This window comes from Oncorhynchus mykiss, chromosome 14, assembly GCF_013265735.2.
Source record: "Oncorhynchus mykiss isolate Arlee chromosome 14, USDA_OmykA_1.1, whole genome shotgun sequence".
NCBI lineage: Eukaryota > Metazoa > Chordata > Actinopteri > Salmoniformes > Salmonidae > Oncorhynchus > Oncorhynchus mykiss.
In genome coordinates, this window is record NC_048578.1 from 42,069,827 (window position 1) to 42,091,843 (window position 22,017).

General features: G+C 45.6%; 1 protein-coding gene across 1 annotated transcript in view; it reads right to left on the reverse strand.

Moving 5' to 3' along the window:
• Positions 1 to 22,016, reverse strand: part of LOC110533243 (ATP-binding cassette sub-family B member 7, mitochondrial) — a 50,933-nt gene extending 28,917 nt beyond the window's left edge. Inside the window, exons 1-5 of the mRNA XM_036943579.1 lie at positions 21,652 to 22,016; positions 14,924 to 15,001; positions 14,721 to 14,795; positions 11,068 to 11,187; positions 1,385 to 1,517 (exon numbers count right to left, since the gene is read on the reverse strand). Of these exons, the coding sequence (XP_036799474.1) occupies positions 1,385 to 1,517; positions 11,068 to 11,187; positions 14,721 to 14,795; positions 14,924 to 15,001; positions 21,652 to 21,846 (601 nt within the window). The 5' untranslated portion in view covers positions 21,847 to 22,016. The remainder of the gene's footprint in view (positions 1 to 1,384; positions 1,518 to 11,067; positions 11,188 to 14,720; positions 14,796 to 14,923; positions 15,002 to 21,651) is intronic.
• Position 22,017: the final 1 nt, after the last annotated feature.

Here is a 22,017-nt window from a genome sequence, read left to right on the forward strand (position 1 = left end):
CCAGAGGAGGCAGAGCCAAAGGAGACAGAGCCAGAGGAGACAGCGTCAGAGGGGACAGCGGCGGAGACAGAGCCAGAGGAGCCAGCGCCAGAGGAGCCAGCGCCAGAGGAGACAGCGCCAGAGGCAGAGCCAGAGGAGCCGGAGGCAGAGCCAAAGGAGCCAGAGCCAGAGGAGCCAGAACCAGAGGAGCCAGAGGAGGCAGAGCCAGAGGAGGCAGAGCCAGAGCCAGAGGACACAGCGGCAGAGGAGACAGAGGCAGAGGCAGAGGAGGCAGCGGCAGAGCCAGAGGAGACAGCGGCAGAGCCAGAGGAGACAGCGGCAGAGCCAGAGGAGACAGCGGCAGAGCCAGAGGAGACAGCGGCAGAGCCAGAGGAGACAGGGGCAGAGCCAGAGGAGACAGGGGCAGAGCCAGAGGAGACAGAGCCAGAGGAGGCAGAGCCAGAGGAGCCAGCGGCAGAGCCAGAGGAGCCAGCGGCAGAGCCAGAGGAGCCAGCGGCAGAGCCAGAGGAGCCAGCGGCAGAGCCAGAGGAGCCAGCGGCAGAGCCAGAGGAGCCAGCGGCAGAGCCAGAGGAGCCAGCGGCAGAGCCAGAGGAGCCAGCGGCAGAGCCAGAGGAGCCAGCGGCAGAAGAGACAGGGACAGAGGAGACAGGGACAGAGGAGACAGGGACAGCAGACCCAGAGGAGACAGAGGCAGAGGAGACAGAGGAGGCAGAGCCAGAGGAGACAGAGACAGAGGAGGCAGAGCCAGAGGAGACAGAAGCAGAGGAGACAGAGGAGGCAGAGACAGAGGAGGCAGAGACAGAGGAGGCAGAGCCAGAGGAGGCAGAGGAGGCAGAGGAGGCAGAGGAGGCAGAGGAGCCAGAGACCGAGGCAGAGACCGAGGCAGAGGAGCCAGAGACCGAGGCAGAGGAGCCAGAGACCGAGGCAGAGCCAGAGACCGAGGCAGAGCCAGAGACCGAGGCAGAGCCAGAGACCGAGGCAGAGCCAGAGACCGAGGCAGAGCCAGAGACCGAGGCAGAGCCAGAGACCGAGGCAGAGCCAGAGACCGAGGCAGAGCCAGAGACCGAGACCGAGGCAGAGGAGACCGAGGCAGAGGAGACCGAGGCAGAGGAGACCGAGGCAGAGGAGACAGAGGCAGAGGAGACAGAGGCAGAGGAGACAGAGGCAGAGGAGACAGAGGCAGAGGAGACAGAGGCAGAGGAGACAGAGGCAGAGGAGACCGAGGCAGAGCCAACACTAGGTTTGATATACTTATAGTTTAATGGTTCCCTATCCCAGATAATCTAGAATCTGACTCCTGGACTGTGATAACAATATTCTGTTCCAAGATATTCACTTTTTTTTGTGCCTTTCTGGTTTGTGAAGAAAAGTAGTTGGGACTTACAACCAATAAGAACAGCGGTTGCCATGGTAGCCACGGTGTTGGGGGCGTCGCTCAGGTTCAACATGTGTCCCGACAGTCCATTCAGCTCATCCACAGCATACTTAAACATGAAGGGTACCATCACGTTGGTCATCTAGAGAGAGTGAGAAACAGGAGTGGTGAAAACAGGAATGTCCACTCTTCTGATGGTAGAAGCTCGGTGCAGTAAGGCTGGCTGTGTGTGGGCTTGTATTACTATCCTGATGGGGAGAACCCTGAAATTCCAGACAGTGAAACAAGGAAAAGTAAACACTACACAGGTAAGTGAACAGTTCCAGAAATCAGGACTGCAGATAGGATCTATAGACCTCTATATCTACGTGGCATTCAGAAAGTAATCAGACCACTAGACTTTAGTTATATTTTTTTTACTCAATCTACACAATACCACATAATGACAAAGTGAAAGAGGAGGTTTAAACATTTTTGCGAATTTATTTACATAAGTATTCAAGACCTTTTGCTATGAGACTCAAATTAGCTAAAGGTACATCCTGTTTCCATTCATTATCCTTGAAATGTTTCTACAATTGTAAAAAAGAATTTGTAAAACCCCAAATAACTTCACAGATCTTCATCGTTTAAACAGTTTCCCATGCTTGACCCATGTCGGCGCCGACAGAGATGGCCGCCTCGCGTTCCAAGGAAACTATGCAGTATTTTGTTTTTTTTACGTGTTATTTCTTACCCCAGGTAATCGTAGGTTTCATTACATTCGGGAGGAACTAAGTTCCTCGGCGTACACATCACAGACAAACTGAATTGGTCCACCCACACAGACAGCGTTGTGAAGAAGGCGCAGCAGCGCCTCTTCAACCTCAGGAGGCTGAAGAAATTTGGCTTGTCACCAAAAGCACACAAACTTCTACAGATGCACAATCGAGAGCATCCTGTCGGGCCGTATCACCGCCTGGTATGGCAACTGCACCGCCCTCAACCGTAAGGCTCTCCAGAGGGTAGTGAGGTCTGCACAACGCATCACCGGGGGCAAACTACCTGCCCTCCAGGACACCTACACCACCCGATGTCACAGGAAGGCCATAAAGATCATCAAGGACAACAACCACCCGAGCTACTGCCTGTTCACCCCGCTATCATCCAGAAGGCGAGGTCAGTACAGGTGCATCAAAGCTGGGACCGAGAGACTGAAAAACAGCTTCTATCTCAAGGCCATCAGACTGTTAAACAGCCTCCACTAACATAGAGTGGCTGCTGCCAACACACTGACACTGACTCAACTCCAGCCACTTTAATAATGGGAATTGATGGAAATTGATGTAAAATATGTATCACAATGCCACTTAATGTTTAATACCCTACATTACTCATCTCATATGTATATACTCTATACCATCTACTGTGTGTACCATCACTCATTCATATATCTTTATGTACATATTCTTTATCCCCTTACACTGTGTATAAGACAGTAGTTTTGGAATTGTTAGTTAGATTACTTGTTGGTTATTACTGCATTGTCGGAACTAGAGGCACAAGCATTTCGCTACACTCGCATTAACATCTGCTAACCATGTGTATGTGGCAAATAAAATGATTTAATGATTTAATGAACATGCACCTGTGGAACAGTCGCTAAGACACTAACAGCTTACAGACGATAAGCAACTAAGGTCACAGTTATGAAAACTTAGGAAACTAAAAAGGCCTTTCTACTGACTCTGAAAAACACTAAAAGAAAGATGCCCAGGGTCCTGGTGATGCAGGTTGAATAATTTTGCACGCCCAATTTTTCAGTTTTTGATTTGTTAAAAAAAGTTTGAAATATCCAATAAATGTCGTTCCACTTCAGGATTGTGTCCCACTTGTTGTTGATTCTTCACAGAAAAATACAGTTGTATTTTATTTAGTGCCTTGTTATATACAAATCTATGTTTTATTCATTTAGGTCATTATTGTGGAATCACTACAATATTGTTGATCCATCCATCCTCAGTTCTCCCATTACAGTCATTTTAAACTCTGTAGCCATTTTAAAAATCACCAACGGCCTCATGGTGACATTCTTAAGCAGTTTCCTTCCTCTCCTGCAGCTCAGTTCAGAAGGTTGAGTGCATCTGATGTGTCTGGGTGGTTTACAGGGTTTTCCCTGTCGGCTATACTTATTTCAGCTGGGTACTAGCGCCACTAGTCAGAAAAGACAAAAAATAATCTGCCAAGCCCTCTCCTACTTGAATTAACTAAACATAGCAGGCGTAAAATAAACACCTGAGCAGAGATCCAACATCCGGGTGTCAGCGGAAAAAGGAAGCATCTGGTTGTGGGAAACTCCGATAAAGGTGAGCTAGAATGAATGATAAGCATTGATAGGACAGGAGCCTGTCAGTCACTAAGGTGACACAGAAACACTGCCAGTTTGACAGTCTGCTGTCTGTTGTGCGCGGTGGTTAAATTTGCATGTCCCATAGCCTATAATGTGTTAACGATGAGTCGAAATCTCACTTAGCCTATTGATTTCTGGCAGAGTCATTTATTTTCCTTCTCGCCCAGGGTCCGACATTAAAGCTTTTTCCTTTCCAGTTCAACATTTACCTGCTCTGTCGCAGTCTACCACTGAAAACCACTGAAAACCACTGAAAACCACTGAAAACCACTGAAAACCACTGAAAACCACTGAAAACCACACGCGTAAACATCAAGCTATTTGTATTTGAGCACAGTGTAGTCAAAACTAAGTATTTCATTTGTTTTCTATCGTAGTTTCATCAGCTGTTTTAAATTAACACGGTAAAAAGAGTGAACTTTCTGATAGTTGCTGGTTCCAAATACAGAGGCCACCAAAATAGAGCTCGTTTCCCAGGGGGAACCTGGCTGGCTACTTTTTCTATTTGGCAGGGTACTCCATGTGGAAAACCCTGTTTAATACATCGCCCACGGCGTCATTATTAACTTCACCATGATGCTTAAAGAGAGAAATAAAGGTCTGATTTGTTATTGTTACCCATTGACCAATCACTGCCCTTCTTTACGAGGCTTTTGAAAAGCTCCCTGGTCTTTGTAGTTGAATCTGTGGTTGAAATTCACTATTAGACTGAGGGACCTTCCAGATGTTGTATATATGGGGGACAGAGGAAGGGGTTAGTCATTCACTACTAGACTGAGGGGACAGAAGAAGGGGTTAGTCATTCACTACTAGACTGAGGGACAGAGGAAGGGGTTCGTCATTCACTACTAGACTGAGGGGACAGAAGAAGGGGGTAGTCATTCACTACTAGACTGAGGGGACAGAGGAAGGGTTAGTCATTCACTACTAGACTGAGGGGACAGAGGAAGGGGGTAGTCATTCACTACTAGACTGAGGGGACAGAGGAAGGGGGTAGTCATTCACTACTAGACTGAGGGGACAGAGGAAGGGGGTAGTCATTCACTACTAGACTGAGGGGACAGAGGAAGGGGTTAGTCATTCACTACTAGACTGAGGGGACAGAGGAAGGGGGACAGAGGAAGGGGTTAGTCATTCACTACTAGACTGAGGGGACAGAGGAAGGGGTTCGTCATTCACTACTAGACTGAGGGGACAGAGGAAGGGGTTCGTCATTCACTACTAGACTGAGGGACAGAGGAAGGGGGTAGTCATTCACTACTAGACTGAGGGGACAGAAGAAGGGGTTAGTCATTCACTACTAGACTGAGGGGACAGAAGAAGGGGGTAGTCATTCACTACTAGACTGAGGGGACAGAAGAAGGGGGTAGTCATTCACTACTAGACTGAGGGACAGAGGAAGGGGGTAGTCATTCACTACTAGACTGAGGGGACAGAGGAAGGGGGTAGTCATTCACTTCTAGACTGAGGGACAGAGGAAGGGGGTAGTCATTCACAACTAGACTGAGGGGACAGAGGAAGGGTTAGTCATTCACTACTAGACTGAGGGGACAGAGGAAGGGGGTAGTCATTCACTACTAGACTGAGGGGACAGAGGAAGGGGGTAGTCATTCACTACTAGACTGAGGGACAGAGGAAGGGTTAGTCATTCACTACTAGACTGAGGGGACAGAGGAAGGGGGTAGTCATTCACTACTAGACTGAGGGGACAGAGGAAGGGGGTAGTCATTCACTACTAGACTGAGGGACAGAGGAAGGGTTAGTCATTCACTACTAGACTGAGGGGACAGAGGAAGGGGGTAGTCATTCACTACTAGACTGAGGGGACAGAGGAAGGGGTTCGTCATTCACAACTAGACTGAGGGGACAGAGGAAGGGGTTCGTCATTCACTACTAGACTGAGGGACAGAGGAAGGGGTTCGTCATTCACTACTAGACTGAGGGACAGAGGAAGGGGTTCGTCATTCACTACTAGACTGAGGGGACAGAGGAAGGGGTTCGTCATTCACTACTAGACTGAGGGACAGAGGAAGGGGTTCGTCATTCACTACTAGACTGAGGGGACAGAGGAAGGGGGACAGAGGAAGGGGTTAGTCATTCACTACTAGACTGAGGGGACAGAGGAAGGGGGACAGAGGAAGGGGTTAGTCATTCACTACTAGACTGAGGGGACAGAGGAAGGGGTTCGTCATTCACTACTAGACTGAGGGACAGAGGAAGGGGGTAGTCATTCACTACTAGACTGAGGGACAGAGGAAGGGGGTAGTCATTCACTACTAGACTGAGGGGACAGAAGAAGGGGGTAGTCATTCACTACTAGACTGAGGGGACAGAAGAAGGGGGTAGTCATTCACTACTAGACTGAGGGGACAGAAGAAGGGGTTCGTCATTCACTACTAGACTGAGGGACAGAGGAAGGGGGTAGTCATTCACTACTAGACTGAGGGACAGAGGAAGGGGGTAGTCATTCACTACTAGACTGAGGGGACAGAAGAAGGGGGTAGTCATTCACTACTAGACTGAGGGGACAGAAGAAGGGGTTCGTCATTCACTACTAGACTGAGGGACAGAGGAAGGGGGTAGTCATTCACTACTAGACTGAGGGACAGAGGAAGGGTTAGTCATTCACTACTAGACTGAGGGACAGAGGAAGGGGGTAGTCATTCACTACTAGACTGAGGGACAGAGGAAGGGGTTCGTCATTCACTACTAGACTGAGGGGACAGAGGAAGGGGGACAGAGGAAGGGGTTAGTCATTCACTACTAGACTGAGGGGACAGAGGAAGGGGGACAGAGGAAGGGGTTAGTCATTCACTACTAGACTGAGGGGACAGAGGAAGGGGTTCGTCATTCACTACTAGACTGAGGGGACAGAGGAAGGGGTTCGTCATTCACTACTAGACTGAGGGACAGAGGAAGGGGGTAGTCATTCACTACTAGACTGAGGGGACAGAAGAAGGGGGTAGTCATTCACTACTAGACTGAGGGGACAGAAGGGGTTCGTCATTCACTACTAGACTGAGGGACAGAGGAAGGGGGTAGTCATTCACTACTAGACTGAGGGACAGAGGAAGGGGGTAGTCATTCACTACTAGACTGAGGGGACAGAAGAAGGGGGTAGTCATTCACTACTAGACTGAGGGGACAGAAGAAGGGGTTCGTCATTCACTACTAGACTGAGGGGACAGAGGAAGGGGTTCGTCATTCACTACTAGACTGAGGGACAGAGGAAGGGGTTCGTCATTCACTACTAGACTGAGGGGACAGAGGAAGGGGGACAGAGGAAGGGGTTAGTCATTCACTACTAGACTGAGGGGACAGAGGAAGGGGGACAGAGGAAGGGGTTAGTCATTCACTACTAGACGGAGGGGACAGAGGAAGGGGTTCGTCATTCACTACTAGACTGAGGGGACAGAGGAAGGGGTTCGTCATTCACTACTAGACTGAGGGGACAGAGGAAGGGGTTCGTCATTCACTACTAGACTGAGGGACAGAGGAAGGGGGTAGTCATTCACTACTAGACTGAGGGGACAGAAGAAGGGGGTAGTCATTCACTACTAGACTGAGGGGACAGAAGAAGGGGTTCGTCATTCACTACTAGACTGAGGGACAGAGGAAGGGGGTAGTCATTCACTACTAGACTGAGGGACAGAGGAAGGGGTTCGTCATTCACTACTAGACTGAGGGGACAGAGGAAGGGGGACAGAGGAAGGGGTTAGTCATTCACTACTAGACTGAGGGGACAGAGGAAGGGGGACAGAGGAAGGGGTTAGTCATTCACTACTAGACGGAGGGGACAGAGGAAGGGGTTCGTCATTCACTACTAGACTGAGGGGACAGAGGAAGGGGTTCGTCATTCACTACTAGACTGAGGGGACAGAGGAAGGGGTTCGTCATTCACTACTAGACTGAGGGACAGAGGAAGGGGGTAGTCATTCACTACTAGACTGAGGGGACAGAAGAAGGGGGTAGTCATTCACTACTAGACTGAGGGGACAGAAGAAGGGGTTCGTCATTCACTACTAGACTGAGGGACAGAGGAAGGGGGTAGTCATTCACTACTAGACTGAGGGACAGAGGAAGGGTTAGTCATTCACTACTAGACTGAGGGACAGAGGAAGGGGGTAGTCATTCACTACTAGACTGAGGGACAGAGGAAGGGGTTCGTCATTCACTACTAGACTGAGGGGACAGAGGAAGGGGGACAGAGGAAGGGGTTAGTCATTCACTACTAGACTGAGGGGACAGAGGAAGGGGGACAGAGGAAGGGGTTAGTCATTCACTACTAGACTGAGGGGACAGAGGAAGGGGTTCGTCATTCACTACTAGACTGAGGGGACAGAGGAAGGGGTTCGTCATTCACTACTAGACTGAGGGACAGAGGAAGGGGGTAGTCATTCACTACTAGACTGAGGGGACAGAAGAAGGGGGTAGTCATTCACTACTAGACTGAGGGGACAGAAGGGGTTCGTCATTCACTACTAGACTGAGGGACAGAGGAAGGGGGTAGTCATTCACTACTAGACTGAGGGACAGAGGAAGGGGGTAGTCATTCACTACTAGACTGAGGGGACAGAAGAAGGGGGTAGTCATTCACTACTAGACTGAGGGGACAGAAGAAGGGGTTCGTCATTCACTACTAGACTGAGGGGACAGAGGAAGGGGTTCGTCATTCACTACTAGACTGAGGGACAGAGGAAGGGGTTCGTCATTCACTACTAGACTGAGGGGACAGAGGAAGGGGGACAGAGGAAGGGGTTAGTCATTCACTACTAGACTGAGGGGACAGAGGAAGGGGGACAGAGGAAGGGGTTAGTCATTCACTACTAGACGGAGGGGACAGAGGAAGGGGTTCGTCATTCACTACTAGACTGAGGGGACAGAGGAAGGGGTTCGTCATTCACTACTAGACTGAGGGGACAGAGGAAGGGGTTCGTCATTCACTACTAGACTGAGGGACAGAGGAAGGGGGTAGTCATTCACTACTAGACTGAGGGGACAGAAGAAGGGGGTAGTCATTCACTACTAGACTGAGGGGACAGAAGAAGGGGTTCGTCATTCACTACTAGACTGAGGGACAGAGGAAGGGGGTAGTCATTCACTACTAGACTGAGGGACAGAGGAAGGGGGTAGTCATTCACTACTAGACTGAGGGGACAGAAGAAGGGGGTAGTCATTCACTACTAGACTGAGGGGACAGAAGAAGGGGTTCGTCATTCACTACTAGACTGAGGGACAGAGGAAGGGGGTAGTCATTCACTACTAGACTGAGGGACAGAGGAAGGGTTAGTCATTCACTACTAGACTGAGGGACAGAGGAAGGGGGTAGTCATTCACTACTAGACTGAGGGGACAGAGGAAGGGGGTAGTCATTCACTACTAGACTGAGGGACAGAGGAAGGGTTAGTCATTCACTACTAGACTGAGGGGACAGAGGAAGGGGGTAGTCATTCACTACTAGACTGAGGGGACAGAGGAAGGGGGTAGTCATTCACTACTAGACTGAGGGACAGAGGAAGGGTTAGTCATTCACTACTAGACTGAGGGGACAGAGGAAGGGGGTAGTCATTCACTACTAGACTGAGGGGACAGAGGAAGGGGGTAGTCATTCACTACTAGACTGAGGGACAGAGGAAGGGTTAGTCATTCACTACTAGACTCACTACTAGACTGAGGGGACAGAGGAAGGGGTTCGTCATTCACTACTAGACTGAGGGGACAGAGGAAGGGGGTAGTCATTCACTACTAGACTGAGGGGACAGAGGAAGGGTTAGTCATTCACTACTAGACTGAGGGGACAGAGGAAGGGGGTAGTCATTCACTACTAGACTGAGGGGACAGAGGAAGGGGTTCGTCATTCACTACTAGACTGAGGGGACAGAGGAAGGGGGTAGTCATTCACTACAAGACTGAGGGGACAGAGGAAGGGGGTAGTCATTCACTACTAGACTGAGGGGACAGAAGAAGGGGGCAGTCATTCACTACTAGACTGAGGGGACAGAGGAAGGGTTAGTCATTCACTACTAGACTGAGGGGACAGAGGAAGGGGGTAGTCATTCACTACTAGACTGAGGGGACAGAGGAAGGGGGTAGTCATTCACTACTAGACTGAGGGGACAGAGGAAGGGGGTAGTCATTCACTACTAGACTGAGGGGACAGAGGAAGGGGTTCGTCATTCACTACTAGACTGAGGGGACAGAGGAAGGGGGTAGTCATTCACTACTAGACTGAGGGGACAGAGGAAGGGGGTAGTCATTCACTACTAGACTGAGGGACAGAGGAAGGGTTAGTCATTCACTACTAGACTCACTACTAGACTGAGGGGACAGAGGAAGGGGTTCGTCATTCACTACTAGACTGAGGGGACAGAGGAAGGGGGTAGTCATTCACTACTAGACTGAGGGGACAGAAGAAGGGGTTCGTCATTCACTACTAGACTGAGGGACCTTACAGATGTTGTATATATGGGGGACAGAGGAAGGGTTAGTCATTCACTACTAGACTCACTACTAGACTGAGGGGACAGAGGAAGGGGTTCGTCATTCACTACTAGACTCACTACTAGACTGAGGGGACAGAGGAAGGGTTAGTCATTCACTACTAGACTCACTACTAGACTGAGGGGACAGAGGAAGGGGTTCGTCATTCACTACTAGACTGAGGGACCTTACAGATGTTGTATATATGGGGGACAGAGGAAGGGTTAGTCATTCAAAAATCATGTCAATCCCTATTATTTAACAGAGTGAGTCCATGTAACTTGCTAAGCCACATTTTAGTTATTAACTTGTAAAAATGTGTATTATTTTTTCACTTTGACATTATGGAGTATTATGTAAATCATTTATAAAAAAATGACAACTATATTTCAATCCCACATTTGAACAAAATGTGAAAAGGTTGAGATGTATACTTTCTATAAGCACTGTACCTCCAGCCAGCAGATGAGTCCCACCCGGCTACCTCCTCCACCCAGCTACCTCCTCCACCCGGCTACCTCCTCCACCCGGCTACCTCCTCCACCCGGCTACCTCCTCCACCCGGCTACCTCCTCCACCCGGCTACCTCCTCCACCCGGCTACCTCCTCCACCCGGCTACCTCCTCCACCCGGCTACCTCCTCCACCCGGCTACCTCCTCCACCCGGCTACCTCCTCCACCCGGCTACCTCCTCCACCCGGCTACCTCCTCCACCCGGCTACCTCCTCCACCCGGCTACCTCCTCCACCCGGCTACCTCATCTCCAGCCAGATGACGTGTGTGTGTGTGTGTGTGTGTGTGTGTGTGTGTCCCATCAGACTACCTTAGCTCCAGCCAGCAGTCCCAGGGCGATGGCAACTCTAGCCCGTAGATCAGGCCGGTCCTTGGGCCACACGTAGGACAGCATGTTAGACAGGATGGTCCGGGAATTCACCTCCTTCAACTGCCACCAACACAAGAAAAACACTGTTAGATGACATAACATTGCTTATTCACATGGCTCAGTTGGTAGAGCATGGAGGTTGCAAAGACCAGGATTGTGGGTTTGATTCCCGCTGGGGCCTCCCATACACAAAAAAGTCCCTTGGGATGAAAGCGTCTGCTTAATGTCATCCGTTATCATTTAAATGTGTTCCTCCTCACTGTGATCACAGAACAGGAAGGTAACACATGTAACGCCTCAAGGAAAAAGCTTCATTTGTCCAAAACAAATAATAATAAAGTGACAGAGCAGCTGAAGAGCAGCAACACCAAGCTGATTACAGTAATGTGTGTGTTGCACAGTATACTGAAACTTTGCTATTTTTAACTATACAACAAAAATAATAATAATGGTTTGATAGTAGAATTTTGGTTAGGTTCAGTACTTCTGTCCAATGCATCTTACACCTACTTGACCTTCTCAATCACGTATCAGATCAGCCCCTTTATAGCACGAAGAGCAGTGCTCCACTTCCTCATTCATTTCTAGAGCTCTCTGGGTTGCATTGTTAGCTCCCCCCTCATGCTGCACACAAGTATAATGTGACAGGGCATGTAGAAATGTTGAAACTGTTCATTATTGTTCGCAAAACAATGTCCTACAGGCAAGAACCCTTTACAATGCAAGAAGATACCGATATCTTCCATCTTTATAGGATAAATGTCCCAGCTAGCTGACAGCTGAAGCTAACATCAATTCACTACCCTGGTACATTGTTTATGATAATACGCAAACTAGAGGTATCATTATTCATTTGAGACTAAATAGAATTTATTTATGCATTATATTAAGTCAAAATAAAATGTTAATTGTTCATTCAGTATTGTTGTAACTGTCATTATTACAAATCTATATAAACCCCCCCCCCCCCCAAAAAAGTAGCCCGATTAATCGGCATCGGCTTTTTTTGGCCTTCCAATAAATCGGTATCGGCGGTAAAAAAATCGTAATCATGAAGCAACATATGCAACTTTCAAAGCTGATTGCCACCAAAACTTTATCAATTCACTTAATCTCCCTTGCCACCATAAACAAATGTACTCAGTCTCCCGTCGGGTTTCCACTAGAATAGTAACACAGCCACATTCTACCTCCAAATGATATCACTACTTTCTTAAAGAGACAGTGCGCAGACTTTTACAAAAGGGATCGCTTCTTCCATGCAAATGTTGATCAGTACAATAAAAAGAATATGATCTAGCAGTTGCCAATAAAATAAGTTCTAAATGGAAGGGAAATAGACTCATCTGTAGCCCCATAAAACCAGCTCAACTTAATGCATGACAGTCCTATTGAATACATACAATACATAGCATACAGTGGGGCAAAAAAGTATTTAGTCAGCCACCAATTGTGCAAGTTCTCCCACTAAAAAGATGAGGCCTGTAATTTCCATCATAGGTACACTTCAACTATGACGGACAAAATGAGAAAAAAAAAAATCCAGAAAATCACATTGTAGGATTTTTAATGAATTTATTTGCAAATTATGGTGGAAAATAAGTATTTGGTCACCTACAAACAAGCAAGATTTCTGTCTCTCACAGACCTGTAACCTCTTCTTTAAGAGGCTCCTCTGTCATCCACTCGTTACCTGTATTAATGGCACCTGTTTGAAATGATCACAAGAACGGTGAGCAAAAATCCCAGAACCACCTAGTGAATGACCTGCAGAGAGCTGGGACCAAAGTAACAAAGCCTACCATCAGTAACACACTACGCCGCCAGGGACTCAAATCCTGCAGTGCCAGACGTGTCCCCCTGCTTAAGCCAGTACATGTCTAGGCCCGTCTGAAGTTTGCTAGAGAGCATTTGGATGATCCAGAAGAAGATTGGGAGAATGTCATTGGGTCAGATGAAACCAAAATATAACTTTTTGGTAAAAACTCAACTCGTCGTGTTTGGAGGACAAAGAATGCTGAGTTGGATCCAAAGAACACCATACCTACTGTGAAGCATGGGGGTTGAAGAATCATGCTTTGGGGGTGGAAGAATCATGCTTTGGGGGTGTTTTTCTGGAAAGGGACCAGGACGACTGATCCGTGTAAAGGAAATAATTAATGGGGCCATGTATCGTGAGATTTTGAGTGAAAACGCAAGGGCATTGAAGATGAAACGTGGCTGGGTCTTTCAGCATGACAATGATCCCAAACACACCGCCCGGGCAACGAAGGAGTGGCTTCGTAAGAAGCATTTCAAGGTCCTGGAGTGGCCTAGCCAGTCTCCAGATCTCAACCCCATAGAAAATCTTTGGAGGGAGTTGAAAGTCTGTGTTGCCCAGCAACAGCCCCAAAACATCACTGCTCTAGAGGAGATCTGCATGGAGGAAGGGGTCAAAATACCAGGAACAGTGAATGAAAACCTTGTGAAGACTTACAGAAAGCGTTTGACCTCTGTCATTGCCAACAAAGGGCATATAACAAAGTATTGAGAAACTTTTGATATTGACCAAATACTTATTTTCCACCATATTTTGCAAATAAATTCATTAAAAATCGTACAATGTGATTTTCTGGATTTTTTCCCCTCATTTTGTCTGCCATAGTTGAAGTGTACCTATGATGAAAATTACAGGCCTCTCTCACCTTTTTAAGTGGGAGAACTTGCACAATTGGTGGCTGACAATACTTTTTTACCCCACTGTACATACCATACATACACACCTGTATTGTAACGAGACCTATTGAATAATATATATTACCTGTATTGTGACTACATGTAGACTACATCTTGATTCACTCAGTTTATCAAGAGATTTACCATTCAAATAAATGAATACCATTATGTTATGTAGTTATATTGGTAAAGTCAAATTGATTGCAAGATTGAATAATTGATTCATTAATGAATACATGGCTGAATAAAACATAAAACATTACAATGTTAAAATGTAATGATATTGAAAGATGCCCAATGATTGAACAGAGCTTTACTGGTCAGCATCAAGGGTCATTCTGGGACTGTGGTGTAAATAACTTTAGTAGATCAAAGTATTTTTACTTATGTAGTACATCAAAGTATTTTTACTTATGTAGTACATCAAAGTATTTTAACTTATGTAGTACATCAAAGTATTTTTATTATGTAGTACATCAAAGTATTTTTATTATGTAGTACATCAAAGTATTTTTATTATGTAGTACATCAAAGTATTTTAACTTATGTAGTACATCAAAGTATTTTTATTATGTAGTACATCAAAGTATTTTTACTTAAGTAGTACATCAAAGTATTTTAACTTATGTAGTACATCAAAGTATTTTTACTTATGTAGTACATCAAAGTATTTTTACTTATAACTGTCTTTGCTGGTCTACTGATGGAACTAATTAACACAAACAGTTGGCTATAAAAGTAGAGGTGACTCTTTCCCTGCAGAATTGAGTTAGGAACAAATGAATCATCACCTATTTTCTCTGTTTACATGCTGATCATGGAGCTAATAAAACAAGATGCTTCTGTTATTGAACATTTGGAAGTATTATTTTTCTTACCACATTTTTGGGGTCTGCGTTTAATCTTCCACCCGCATTTCCGTGCCAACATGTCCGATCTGTCACCTGCAAATGCTGTGAACAAGCACGCACACGCGCACACACACACAATATATTACAACTAGATTCTTCAGAGTTCATATTTAAACGTAATTGTTTCTGATACCGTAAATGGCATAAGCTCCAATAACAATCTAAAGTACCTTTGCAGCTTCCAGTAAACGTCTGCTGTTGTCACTCCTGTTGACTGTCCACGTGGCTGTCCTCAGGTTGGGGCTCAGCTACAGAATGGGAGAGACCAGAGGGGAGGAGACACCAGAGGGGAGGAGACACCAGAGGGGAGGAGACACCAGAGGGGAGGAGACACCAGAGGGGAGGAACCCGTTTCAGTAAAAATGTACAGATCCAGACAGAAGAGAAACAATTCCTTCTTGTTGACAGATACCCCCTCAGGGCTGTGAGATAAAACAGTGGCCAAAAAGCATGGAAGTTCAAACACAGCCGGTGTCAGTTGAGGTCACGGTGTACAGATAATATTTAACAGAGTGTATTTAGGAGACAAGAGGTTGTGAACATAACTAAGACTATAGAGTGGAGGTAACCCTTATTGATGACATGTGGGTCGATCCATTTCAACCATGACACCCAGCGTTTCAGAGAGTTCCGAAATATTTTCTGTAGTTAGGAATGCTGATTTATTTCTACAACATTATTTTGCTGAGATACAATTTGATTTCTGAGAAATTATACTAATTGGATTGCACCCATATTGGCCATTTTAATTTATAGGATCCAAATCATATTCAATAAATATAGTACCCGACATCCGATTTGGACCAAACGTTTTTCAAACAATGAGTAAGACATGAGGAATCCAAAGACATGGTCAAAAGCCCCTCATGGACCCGCCACACCATCCCACGACCAGTACACAGTATCAGTTCTGAGACAAGTAGTATGGAGCTACGGCTCTGAGTATTGTTTCTTCATATAATAATGTATTCAGTGAATTTGGTGAGGTTTGTTTGCCCTGTTCAGATAAACCTAAACTTAAATGTCTAATTTATGTCTCATTCTACATCCTGACATAAACAGATTCTGACCAGTAGATGGTGCTGTTCCTGCTATAAGGTGTGATTTGTTTTTAGGATGATGACTTATGTCCCCATGGGGAAATGTTGGTTGCAGATCTGTGCATACATGACACATAATAGAAGCTAACGTTTTCTGTAAGTCTTCACAAGGTTTTCACACACTGTTGCTGGTATTTTGGCCCATTCCTCCATGCAGATCTCCTCTAGAGCAGGGATGTTTTGGGGCTGTTGCTGGGCAACATGGACTTTCAACTCCTTCCAAAGATTTTCTATGGGGTTGAGATCTGGAGACTGGCTAGGCCACTCCAGGACCTTGAAATGCTTCTTACGAAGCCACTCCTTCAATGCCCGGGCGGTGTTTTTGGAATAATTGTCATGCTGAAAGACCCAGCCACGTTTCATCTTCAATGCCCTTGCTGATGGAAGGAGGTTTTCACTTCAAATCTCACGATACATGGTCCCATTCATTCTTTCTTTACACGGATCAGTCGTCCTGGTCCCTTTGCAGAAAAACAGCCCCAAAGCATGATGTTTCCACCCTATGCTTCACAGTAGGTATGGTGTTCTTTGGATGCAACTCAGCATTCTGTGTCCTCCAAAGACGACGAATTGAGTTACCAAAAAGTTATATTTTGGTTTCATCTGACCATATGACATTCTCCCAATCTTCTTCTGGATCATCCAAATGCTCTCTAGCAAACTTCAGACGGGCCTGGACATGTACTGGCTTAAGCAGGGAGATAAGTCTGGCACTGCAGGATTTGAGTCCCTGGCGGCGTAGTGTGTTACTGATGGTAGGCTTTGTTACTTTGGTCCCAGCTCTCTGCAGGTCATTCACTAGGTCCCCCCGTGTGGTTCTGGGATTTTTGCTCACTGTTCTTGTGATCATTTTGACCCCACGGGGTAAGATCTTGCGTGGAGCCCCAGATCGAGGGAGATTATCAGTGGTCTTGTATGTCTTCCATTTCCTAATAATTGCTCCCACAGTTGATTTCTTCAAACCAAGCTGCTTACCTATTGCAGATTCAGTCTTCCCAGCCTGGTGCAGGTCTACAATTTTGTTTCTGGTGTCCTTTGACAGCTCTTTGGTCTTGGCCATAGTGGAGTTTGGAATGTGACTGTTTGAGGTTGTGGACAGGTGTCTTTTATTCTGATAACAAGTTCAAACAGGTGCCATTGATACAGGTAACAAGTGGAGTACAGGGGAGCCTCTTAAAGAAGAAGTTACAGGTCTGTGAGAGCCAGAAATCTTGCTTGTTTGTAGGTGACCAAATACTCATTTTCCACCACAATATGCAAATAAGTTCATTAAAAATCCTGCAATTTGATTTTCTGGATTTTTTTTCTCATTTTATGTCATAGTTGAAGTGTACCTATGATGAAAATTACAGGCCTCATCTTTTTAAGTGGGAGAACTTGCACAATTGGTGGCTGACTAAATACTTTTTTGCCCCACTAAGTATTCAGACTCTTTACTCAGTACTTTGTTGAAGCACATTTAGCAGTGATTACAGCCTCAAGTCTTCTTGGGTACGACGCTACAAGCTTGGCATACCTGTATTTGGGGAGTTTCTCCCATTCTTCTTTGCAGATCCTCTCAAGCTCTGTGAGGTTGGATGGTGAGCGTCGCTGCATAGCTATTTTCAGGTCTCTCCAGAGATGTTTGATCGGGTTCAAGTCTGGGCTCTAGCTGGGCCACTCCAGGAAATTCAGACTTGTACCGAAGCCCCTCCTGCGATGACTTGGCTGTGTGCTTAGGGTCGTTGTCCTGTTGAAAGGTGAACCTTTAACTCAGTCTGAGGTCCTGAGTGCTCTGGAGCAGGTTTTCACCAAGAATCTCTGTAATTTGCTCTATTCATCTTTGCCCCGATCCTGACTAGTTTCCCAGTTCACGCCGCTGAAAAACATCCCCACAGCGTGATGCTGCCACTACCATGCTTCACCGTAGGGATGGTGTCCGGTTTCCTCCAGACTTGACGCTTGGCATTCAGGCCAAAGAGTTCAATATTGGTTTCATCAGAACAAACAGGATGCACCTGAGCTCAATTTCAAATCTCATAGCAAAGGGTCTGAATACTTAAGTAAATAAAGTATGTTTTAATTTTTTTTATAAATTTGCAATAATGTCTAAACACCTGTTTACCCTTTGTCTTTATAGGGTATTGTGTGTAGTGTGTAGAGTAAGGCCGTGTAGTGTGTAGAGTAAGGCCGTGTAGTGTGTAGAGTAAGGCCGTGTAGTGTGTAGAATGAGGCCGTGTAGTGTGTAGTGTGTAGAGTAAGGCCGTGTAGTGTGTAGAATGAGGCCGTGTAGTGTGTAGAGTAAGGCCGTGTAGTGTGTAGAATAAGGCCGTGTAGTGTGTAGAATAAGGCCGTGTAGTGTGTAGAGTAAGGCCGTGTAGTGTGTAGAGTAAGGCCGTGTAGTGTGTAGAGTAAGGCCGTGTTGTGTGTAGAATGAGGCCGTGTAGTGTGTAGAATGAGGCCGTGTAGTGTGTAGAATGAGGCCGTGTAGTGTGTAGAATGAGGCCGTGTAGTGTGTAGAATAAGGCCGTGTAGTGTGTAGAATGAGGCCGTGTAGTGTGTAGAATGAGGCCGTGTAGTGTGTAGAATGAGGCCGTGTAGTGTGTAGAATGAGGCCGTGTAGTGTGTAGAGTAAGGCCGTGTAGTGTGTAGAGTAAGGCCGTGTAGTGTGTAGAATGAGGCCGTGTAGTGTGTAGAATGAGGCCGTGTAGTGTGTAGAATGAGGCCGTGTAGTGTGTAGAATGAGGCCGTGTAGTGTGTAGAATGAGGCCGTGTAGTGTGTAGAATGAGGCCGTGTAGTGTGTAGAATGAGGCCGTGTAGTGTGTAGAATGAGGCCGTGTAGTGTGTAGAATGAGGCCGTGTAGTGTGTAGAATGAGGCCGTGTAGTGTGTAGAATGAGGCCGTGTAGTGTGTAGAATGAGGCCGTGTAGTGTGTAGAATGAGGCCGTGTAGTGTGTAGAATGAGGCCGTGTAGTGTGTAGAATGAGGCCGTGTAGTGTGTAGAATGAGGCCGTGTAGTGTGTAGAATAAGGCCGTGTAGTGTGTAGAATAAGGCAGTGTAGTGTGTAGAATAAGGCTGTGTAGTGTGTAGAATAAGGCTGTGTAGTGTGTAGAATAAGGCCGTGTAGTGTGTAGAATGAGGCCGTGTAGTGTGTAGAATGAGGAAGTGTAGTGTGTAGAATGAGGTCGTGTAGAATAAGGCTGTATAGTGTGTAGAATGAGGCCGCGTAGTGTGTAGAATAAGGAAGTGTAGTGTGTAGAATGAGGCCGTGTAGTGTGTAGAATGAGGTCGTGTAGAATAAGGCTGTGTAGTGTGTAGAATGAGGCCGTGTAGTGTGTAGAATGAGGCAGTGTAGTGTGTAGAATGAGGCAGTGTAGTGTGTAGAATAAGGCTGTGTAGTGTGTAGAATGAGGCAGTGTAGTGTGTAGTGTGTAGAATAAGGCTGTGTAGTGTGTAGAATAAGGCTGTAACAACTAAATGTGGAAAAAGTATAGGGGTCTTAATACACACGGAAGAGGACTATATTAGCACCCTCTAATTGGTTGTTGATCATTGCCAGACAGCCATCTTCAAGTCTTGCATTACATTTTCAAGTAGATTCACTATTCCATACTCAGTCGTCAGCAATACCTTCCATATATACATATAAAGAAAAGCAAAAAGTAGGCAGAAAAACATGTTGTTTGAAAGGTGTACAAGTAACATTGAGTTACACAATCAATTTGTTGATACTTTAGGATGATTTAGACATGCAAAATTCTAATATAGGTCCCTTGTCCATAGACTGCAAACACAGTGAGGAAACAAATGTAATTTTGGTGAACTATCCCTGTAGCATTGAGGGAGGAAGGGTCTTCAAACTTTTTTTTCAGCTAATAGCAGGAACTGCACTATCTAGGAGGTCAGAACCTGGTAATAAGAGGATGTTGGCTGGAACATACACCCAACAACTTCAATTAGTAATGGTCTCTGAACAGGGGAAACAAACATCAAATTCACTGAGTACATTACAGCTCTATACTATTTATCAGACAGAACTGATAATGTATACTGGTTAACAGTTTTCAAATTACAGACATGTTTGTACATAGTCCCCCCATTTTAGGGGTCCAAAAGCAATGGGACCAATTCACTTGTGTATTAAAGTAGTGAAAAGTTAAGTATTTGGTCCCATATTCATAGCATGCAATGACTACAAATTTGTTGATGCTTTTTAAGTTTGTTTTGGTTGTGTTTAGATTATTTTGTGCCCAATTGAACTGAATGGTAAATAATGTATTGAGTCACTTATTGTAAATAAGAATAGAATATATTTCTAAAACACTTCTACATTAATGTGGATGCTACTATGATTACGGTAATCCTGAAGGAATTGTAAATAATGATGATTGAGAAAGTTAAACGCACAAATATCTTACTGTAGAAGTTTAGCACAGATACATACAGCCATGTGCGCCTCCATCTGACATGTTCAGAGCCACGCTAGATAGCTAAGCAGCACAGCTGGTCGCCTCATATTCCATCTGTTATCCGTAAACAAGTGTTGTAACTTGGAGACACAGTCGTCTGGGAAGCATAACCCTAACAAGGCCGTTTAATCTTTAGTTTAAAAAAAACTATTTATCGCTAATAGTAAAGATAAGGTCATTATGCTTCCAAAACCGTACAGCAAGCATTTTTTTTTTGTATTTAACAAGCAATACATGTTAATGTTGAGACCGAACGTCAGGGATCTTAAAACTCCCCCCTACAGAAGACACCTTCGTCCAATGACTTATGGAACGGAGTGTCAGGAACAAACCCAGTGTGTCAGGAACAAATTGAGACAGTGCTCCTGGTGGAATACGTGTTTTACAACCTATAGAGATGATTTTAGACATCAAGAGCTAGCTATATGCCAGAACATGCAGGATCATCTTTCATATCCGTTTTGTAAAACCACCTTGACAGTGTTGTCCAACTACTATGTGTAAAGTCTGTCATAACTGTAGTACTAGCTGGCTTATACAACCTGGGGTGTAATAATTAGTCCAAACAGTTGCAAAACGGAACATTTCTAGAGTTTCTATTGGACAAATTCAGGTAGGTCCCTCCCAGTTTCGTTAGCTTCCGTTTAAGAAAGGTTTTGCAACACATTTGGCCTAATGAATACGCCAACGGTGTCTGCCAAGTTCAGGCAATATCAGTCGGTTCAAGGTTGGGATGCCCAGTCTTATCTCACGGGACATACTGTGCACGGACACTCTTTTACTCTGTCAGTTCCAAAGTAGGCAGACAGCCTAGCGGTTAAGAGCGTTGGGTCGAATCCCTGAACCGACTAGGTGAAAAATCTGTCGATGTGCCCTTCAGCAAGACACTTAACCCTAATTACTCCTGTAAATCGTGGAAGGATAAGAGCTTCTACCAAATGACAACTGTAAATGGTCAACACGTGACCCACTCACTGGAGCCCACAAACTATATACCTCAGCGACAAAAAATTAACCCAGCAAGCTACGTATGAGGTGTAACTTCAGTTAGTATTCAAAGTATATTTAGCTAGTTAGTCATGTGTCGAAATCACTTTCACCTCAACTTGCCGGATACGTCGAGTAGCAGGCAAGGCTACCAACCTAGCAAAACATTGACAGCCATGGCAATCTTGTGAAAACAGACACCACAAGCTTGGTTAGCTTAACTTTCTGGTAGCTGACACATATTACTATAATATCACTTATACGGTCATCCCAAAACCGGATAACGTTATAACATGTTGATGTGCCCTTGTCAGCTTGTGTCGAAAGTGTGACTCTCAGAACAGTGTCCTTCTCCCCTCACCAAATAAGTAGTCTGTTGTTTCCGTTGCTTCCCATTCGGTTTGTTACCTCCTCGCCAAGCATGATAAAAACTTGTCTGTTGAAGTAAAATAGCTAATTTTCTTCTCTGCAGGTGTAAAACGCATTCCAGTGGGACCAACAGCGGAGCCATCTTACCTAAGGAAAGCGGGGTCGATAACGAACAAACTTCCGTCATTTCCTATTAGAACGACCTTTGCACCTTTATCGTCTTTCATTATTATTTTTTGAAGAAATAAAATCATAATAGCTATCTATGTGGCTATTTCGAAACATGTGGTCCTTATATACCTAATTAAATTATATTTCGACGTTTTGCTTGTAATGTAGGTTTTTACTCCTCTGATTG